Source organism: Limulus polyphemus, unplaced genomic scaffold (genome assembly GCF_000517525.1).
Source record: "Limulus polyphemus unplaced genomic scaffold, Limulus_polyphemus-2.1.2 Scaffold314, whole genome shotgun sequence".
Lineage (NCBI taxonomy): Eukaryota > Metazoa > Arthropoda > Merostomata > Xiphosura > Limulidae > Limulus > Limulus polyphemus.
This window is the reverse complement of record NW_013665924.1, coordinates 256,670-264,831: the sequence shown is the minus strand read 5'-3', so window position 1 is coordinate 264,831 and position 8,162 is coordinate 256,670. Positions and strand designations below refer to the sequence as shown.

The 8,162-nt window shown below is 34.2% G+C and overlaps 1 protein-coding gene across 3 annotated transcripts in view; it reads left to right on the top strand.

Annotated features, from left to right (window-relative positions):
• LOC106457296 (putative thiamine transporter SLC35F3) overlaps positions 1–8,162 on the top strand; it is a 62,029-nt gene that overhangs the window by 30,858 nt on the left and 23,009 nt on the right. For all 3 annotated transcript variants that reach the window (XM_022383162.1, XM_022383160.1, XM_022383161.1), the window contains exon 4: positions 6,733–6,952. In XM_022383162.1, coding sequence (XP_022238870.1) covers positions 6,733–6,952 — 220 coding nt within the window. The remainder of the gene's footprint in view (positions 1–6,732; positions 6,953–8,162) is intronic.

The window sequence follows — 8,162 nt, the reverse complement described above, 5'->3', positions numbered from 1 at the left end:
GCCTGGGGGCGTATAATGTGACGGTCAATCCCACTATCGTTGGTAAAAGAGTAGCCCAAGAGTTGGCGGTGGGTGGTGATGACTAGCTGCCTTCCCTCTAGTCTTACACTGCTAAATTAGGGACGGCTAGTGCAGATAACCCTCGTGTAGCTTTGCGCGAAATTCAAAAACAAAACAAAACCATTTGTTCGTAGACATTTCTACTCGTTCATAGCGAAATATTGTTTACAATAATTTTCGGTCTTGCTGTGGAGTTAATTGTAATTTAAAGCATATTCGTTGGACAGGATAATAAATAAATAATTTAAAACTTCATTAAATAGCATCCCCCATCATCAGCTTAGCTGGACTGATGCTAACTGCTACAGCTCTACATTTCAGCTCTTAGCTGGTTGTGGTATGGGATTTGTTATCCATTATAGAATAATATGTTCTATACTGTAACAGTTTTATACTAGTTGAACCCCTTAACAACATCTATATATTACAATGAGACAACCCTCTCACCAGTCACGTTACCCATAATCCCTATACTTATGAAACTCTCCCTACATCCCTATATTTTTGCCTAAAATGGCTTATTTCCCATACAAATCCCTATATTCTCACCAAGAAAGTGTAAATGCTAATTTAGTCCATGAACTGCCCCTCCCCCAGCGGCACAGCGGTATGTCTGCGGACTTACAACGCTAGAAACCGGGTTTCGATACCCGTGATGGGCAGAGCACAGATAGCCCATTGTGTACTTAGTGCTTAACTACAAACAAACAGTCCATGAACTAGTTTTAAACCCTGTCAGCATTGATTGCCCTTTGGTACTAAATGTATATTTGTTCTCAAGGGTTATAATCTCTGTTAGAACATTAAGTGGAGTTAAGCCTACATTATGGATATTGAACCGGCAAGTGCTGAAAGAAAGCACTTGTAGTATTGTCATAGATTTAGTTTAGACCCAAATGAATTACAAACACAGTTACTTCAAATCTTTAAACAATCTGCGTAACATACGTTGTAAACAATCTTTAAACAATTTGCGTAATATACGTTGTCAACAATCTTTAAACAATCTGCGTAACATACGTTGTAAACAATCTTTAAACAATTTGCGTAACATAAGTTGTCAACAATTTTTAAACAATTTGTGTAACATATGTTGTCAACAATCTTTAAACAATTTGTGTAACATACGTTGTCAACGCACTTTAAACAATATGCGTGACATATGTTAACACTTTTTAAACAATCTGCATGACGTATGTTGTCGACACTAAACAATCTATGTCACATATTTGTCAACACTCTTTAATTAAACAATCTGCATAACGTATGCTGTTAACACTGTTTAACAACTTGAAGGGCATATTTTGTCAATCATATTCTTTAACAATCTGCATAACATATTTTGTTAATCATCTTGCAGAGTGTAATTTCCTAGAATATTTGTTGCAATTCTTAGTAATCCATGGAGCACGTGTTATTATTCATATATACAGGGCGTTCCAAATTTATCATTCCTATTTTAAAATTTAATAATCAATAGGAAATACAACCAAGCAGTTTTCAACAACCTGTAGCTTAAATCAAACATTTTTATTGAAATGTCAGTAGACTTCTACGTGTACAACATTAGTGGCTCTCAGCACGTCTAACTGATAATCAATTTCAGTTCATTTTCGCCGCAACATGTCTATAAATACAGTGGCGATGGCGTCCATTATCCTTTTTTAGCTCCTTTGCTACAGGTGTGCGATACACGATATCCTTAGCATACCCCCATACTTCTTTCCCGTACTAGTGTCTGTAATTACGTTTTACCAGAGTTACTGACATGGTCTCTACAAGCCAAACGATGCATTGAGCCTATTTTTCACGGTTGCCATTTTACGAGGTAACACTAATCATTGGAGTGAAAAGAAACATGACAATAAAAACTGTTTGAGTTGGGCTACAAGACGCTGAAGAGTGCATGACTGTATTTCCTTAGTTATTTAATTATTAAATTTTAAAATAGCAAAAATAATTTTGGGCCATCCTGTATTATTATTATTGAACACCTTATGTGCAGCTTTTGTCACTCATATGCTGTTAAATAATCTGCAGTCAACATGTTATAAAAGAACAACCCATATCTGCAGAAAGAAGCAAACATTTATGGTTATAGCTTTAGAAAGTAGCATATGCATGTATTTAGAAACTACAAAGTACTTTTTTATAGATTTGTGTACATAAGTTATTAAGTGCTGGTAAAACCATAACCTGCTACTTTATAAAAAGACGTATGACGAGTGATAACCATTGAAGCGTGACCGAGAATCGGATTATTTGATATGCCCCTTTAAGAAAATCAGTTCTAACTAATATATACGAATGCGGATTTCTTTGTATTTCTACAGCTCTATCTATTTTAAACTTCTTTTGATGACTTACGAACAACGACATTCTGAATGTTTTTAAGATAAATAACTTATTGCGTGATATATGTCGATTATGGAGAACATGAGTGAAAAAAAAAAAGGAAGTTATGCTCAGTGAAAAAAAAAAGAGTAAACTTTTGATATTTTGGAAGTTAAAAAAAGCACTTTAGGTTCCGACCTTTATTCTCGGCAAAAAGCTTAAGTGGCTTACATGGATGAAAGTAGTTAAAAATCAGTAGCGCCCTCTTTTTTTTTTTAGCTACGTGAACATAAGTGAAGTAACGCAACTGACTGAAAGTACAGTTCGTTTGTGTTTGCTTCTTTGAAGTTATGCACAAAGCAACGCAATGGGCTATCTGTGCTCTGCCCACCACGGGTATCGAAACCCCGGATTCTAGCGTTGTAGGTCCTCAGACGTACCGCTGTGCTATTGTGATAATAAATAAAAGGCCCGTATATTTGTTGAATTTCTTGCAAATCTACTCAAGGACTATTTGCAATAACCGTCCTTAATTTAGAAGTGCTAGACTAGAGGGAAGTCAGCTAGTCAACACCACCCACTGCTATCTCTTGGGCTACTCTTCAATAACGAATAGCAGGATTGACTGTTAATTATAACGTCCCCCCGGATTCGAACCTGCGACACGTAGATTGCGAGTCGAGAGTCCCAGCCACCAGGGTATGTCAGGCCGTAATACTAGTAAGAACCAAATAGGATCAAAAAGGTTAATTGGTAAATCATATTTGGGGAGAACAACGAGAAAACCCTATCGCTTTTGAAAGGTAGGCAGGTGTTCATCAAAGGCGAAGGCAAAATACTCCTGATGTCATAGCATTGTATTTCAATGAATTTATTAGGACTTTTCACCACATTAGATTTTGTATTTTTACATTATATCAGAGACCTGGGTGTCCGTAAACATTTAGTTATCCTTCAAAAAAACCCAACCCACAACAAATAAAAGTTTATTATTATAGAAAAAAAGGCCTAGGAGTTTAACTCGGATCATTATACCAGAGACCTAGATGTCCGTAAACATTTAGTTATCCTTAAAAAAAACCACCCCTACAACAAATAAAAGTTTATTATTATAGAAAAAAAAGGCCTAGGAGTTTAACTCGGATCATTATACCAGAGACCTAGATGTCCGTAAACATTTAGTTATCCTTGAAAAAAACCCACCCCACAACAAATAAAAGTTTATTATTATAGAAAAAAAAGGCCTAGGAGTTTAATTTATTATTTGATCAACCTGCACCAATATTCTTACACAACAAAGAATAATATACAATTTATGGTATAGTAGAATATTGTAGAATACACCAACTTTTCTTTTTTTATATACAATTAATCTGTCTGTTTGTTTTATTGCAAAGTTACTCAATGGGCTATTTGTGCTCTGTCTACCAGGGGGAATCGAAACTTCGGATTTTAGTGTTATAAGTCCCTAAACAATTAGTACCAGAAAATAATACAAAGCAAATGAGGGCAGGAACTACTCTAATGCGCCTTTCGCTCGACTAAACCAATAATAATTCCTATTTAAAATTTATGTTGAGAGCAATAAGTAGCCTTTCCTTAGTAGACGGTGTAGAAGATAAAAAAGTTATTACAAAACTAAACACTTTTCACAATATTCCTTTATTTGTTAAATTAAAAAAATATATCATTTCTCAAACTCTCGGTGAAATCCAGCATTATGACGATAGTATAATTAAAAATAATTTTATACCTGACATAATATGCTCAAGCTCATATTTTACATTTGACATTATATTAATAGACAACTTTTATATTTTTGGTTTTGTGAGAAATCCGAGCTTTGGATTGGTAAACAGCGTTTTGACATTCGTTGTAAATTGGCCCCTTGATATTTATCTTAGAACTATGTCCTTAGGAGATTAAATAAATTTCTAATCTTGAAAGACTGAAGAATGATATGACTTCCAGCGATCATCTCTAACGTTTAAAAGAAATTAAAGAACACAAACTCTAAATAACGAGGTCTGAAGATACAATCACAATTTACAATAACGTGAACTACTACAGACTCGTTATTTTGGGTAGCTAAAGTATACGTGAAAATCAGAGACTCGTCGACTTTGTGTTGATTGTCAGTTTCAAAGAATAAACGAAACGTTAGGATAATGATCGTCTACGGATTTTGTTCGATGGTAATATTGGTTCGATATAGATGGGGTAAATGTCACGTAGAATGACAGATCTATCAACACCCAATCTTGTTATATCAGTATAGTTGTTTACGTAGGTGCAGTTTTAACTAAAAACAGTTGCTAGAAGCGGAACTAGAACGTGTATAATTTCAGTATGAATGTTTGGAATTATATTCTTATCGCCAGGTGTCGTCATGGAGCACTTGTATATTTTATCGTACTTTTGATTTATATTTATTTCGAGTATGTTTGTTTTTGGAAGTTTTTTAAGGGTCAATCGCTGTTTGTGCGTGAAACTGAACCAACAGCAGAATACGCGAAGTTGTTCGTATACTAGCCGTTGGTCTTAAAAAGTGACCACCCATCTACAGCTGAGTGACCATTTCACAGCAAGTAGATGACTGACTGGTTTTTAGCAGCTGGGATAAACATTTCCACTGCAAGTTGAGAAGTCTTGATGAGAGTCCAGTAGGAAAGACTTCCCAATCGCAGGTACAGAAATTTTAATTAGAGTTGATCCAGAAGCAACTTTCCACTACAGGGTGTTAAATCCTTATGAGAAACCAAATGGAAAGACTTTCCATTAAAGTTGAGAAATTTTGATGAGAGCCGATCCAGCAGGAAACTTTCCACCTCAGATTGAGAAATAATAATGAGAGTCCAAAAGGAAAGACTCCCCTGCAAGTTTAGAAATCTTGATGACAATCGATCCAGTATGAATGAAACTTTTTACTTCTTGATGAGTGTCCGACTGGAAAGATTGACTTAATGCAGAGGAAAGAGATATCCAAGAGTTGTAGCTTTAACTTGTTTGATTTGTATAAGGCGTGTAGAGAGTTCCCATTATTTTCATATCGTGTCAATATTTTAATTAGGGTCTCGGTTGAGTGTGCCTCCATTATTTCATCATCACGGTAATACTTTAACTTGGAGTCTTTGTTGAGACTTTTATTTTTGCATCTTTATAGCACTCTTTCGTTAGCGGATTGGTTAAATCCAGTGTTCACTCGTTCAAAATACTCCATAAAACACGAATGAAACGGGTCGTTGCCAGGTCAATCTACCCAGTGCGCTTAAAGTTTGATTTGTATACCTAGCGTTAAACACCTACACAAGCACCTTCCACGTGCACTGGCGCTAAATTAGGCGCATACTAAATAAAGGTAATTATATCAGAGTTGATCATGACAGATGTCAAATATTTGAGGACGGACAACGCAATCTCGAAAACTAATCATTACGTTATCATCCTACAGCAGCGTTTCTCAACCTTTTTGATACCAGGAAACGAACGGCTCGCTGCCTCTATAAACTGTGACGTAACTCTCAAATTGAAGTGCAAGAAAAACCATTACGATTTACATGTAAATACTCTACAACTATCATTTACTTGTCTCTTCCTTCAAACAAAATTCCTGTCACGTTGTGTCCTCTTTTTTTTGTTGTTGCGAAATCCCATTTTGATAACGATTTAGCTTACATTAATAAATGTTGTTGTACTTGTACAACTACCAAATGTGGGCGTGCCTAATTATTTTAAATTTAAAAAATAAACTAAAATATGTGATAGTTAATTACCATGGGACTTTGAAAAATGTGGACACCAGTGAATAATGTTTTAAGTAAATATCTAATAATGGTAAAATCTGTAGCTATCTAGCTAGTAAAATCCAAACTGTTTCAAAAGGATATGGTTAAAATAAAAATAAATTTCAACGTTTCGTTGACGTTGATGCCATCATCGAAAGGAACGAAACTTTGGTCATTTTGTTAACGTTTGTTTTTTAATCCTATTACTATTTTGATTTTAATATGAATTTTATTTAGGATATCTTAACGTTCTCCCTGTCTATCTAAAACAGGTTACCTAGGATACTAAACACCTGAGTTCAATACTTGTTGATTTGATGTTTTTACATGCTCGATATATATATATATATATATATACAAAATCGTCTTTCAATGGTACTGATACTGTTGATAGAACTTGTGACTTTTTCAAGTGATTAAAACATCTAATTGACGAATCGCTTTATTTTTCATAAAGTTACGACTGCCTTTAGGTTTTCACTCTCAAAAGTACTTTTATTCTAGTGATTAAGTCTCTGAATGTACGCGTTTTTTTTTATCTATTTTGTGGCAGCGAGTGTATCAATGAGCTCCATGAAAAGGGCTTCACGGCAGCACAATTCTTTGGACGTTGTTCACTGTTTTGTCTCCTTTGGGTCGTGACCAATTACATGTTAATATACTCTCTCGGTATCCTGGATACCACTGACGTCATGGCTCTGTACTCTTCCAATGTTTCTTTCATCTATCTTCTCTCCTGGGTGGTCCTTCACCAACAGTTTGTAGGGATTAGGGTAAGTGGATAAAAGGTATTTTGAAACAATAGCTACTTGTTATTTTCCAGACATTTGTACCAAAACTTCGGATATATTGAAATTACTTGCAATAAGATTATTTGATTTTATTAAGTTTACTAGTTTAGTTTATTTATTGTTAAGAATTTCAGAGCCCTTAAGCTAACGAATGAGATTACAAATGATTGAATTTACAAATATCAGCATACCTGCAAATGATCCAATAGATAAAGAACTATTACATTCTAATTTAATTAGATCGGTCGATTTATATTTGGTATAAAAACAAAGAACAACGTTACAACTCTAAGTAGGAAAACCATTAATAATTAACAGGAAATATTTATGCTAACACAAATCTGTATGCTTGTTTAGATAATGGTATAAAAGCTTTTGAGCCGCTAAAGAAAAGAACCGCGACACCAGACAATAGTTGGGAGGCAGCTATTCAAGTCTGAATAAAGCTTGAAATTCTTAATCCCGTTCCCAAAGTGAAAAGCTCGAACACGTAGGAAAGACTGTAGTTATTCATAGTCATTTAATAACACTAGTTTCGGGTGCTGTTCCTATCACAAGTAACACTATCGACGTATGTATGTACTATAAAAAATAAAAATCAATAAATAAATTAAATTAAAAATAAAACCCCAAAAGCAAGCGATGAAATTTCATACAATAATTATTTTTAGCCTAAAACAAAATGATTAATTTCTTATAAGAATTACAGGAAAGTTTTCAACAGCTCCTTGAACTAATTAATTTCTGTTTTAGTGTTAAACAGATTTTTTGTGTATAAAGATTCCGATCAATTTTTAGCCGTGTTTCTGATATTAAAATAAAAATTTGATTACAATAAAGAACTCGAACAATTTCAAGTCAGATTACTTAGACAACAAGAGGTTTTGAAAATTGTTCACCTATTGTTACAAGATATCTTAATTGAAACCTCCCCCAAAAAACACACATATATATATACAAATATCCTAAAGTTTTACTTTATGTAATACCAAAAGTGGTGAGACATAAGGAGTTACCAACAATTATCTTTTTTTTCTATAAAGATATTAAATTATTACTTTTGCTTTTAACAAGCTGCTAAACACAAAGTACACTATACAATACCACATAATTAACTGTTACATCTCTGGTCGTTAGTTAATTTTCCGTAAATTCGTTCCGACTAAACTTTAGCGACACAAGTCCTTTCTTA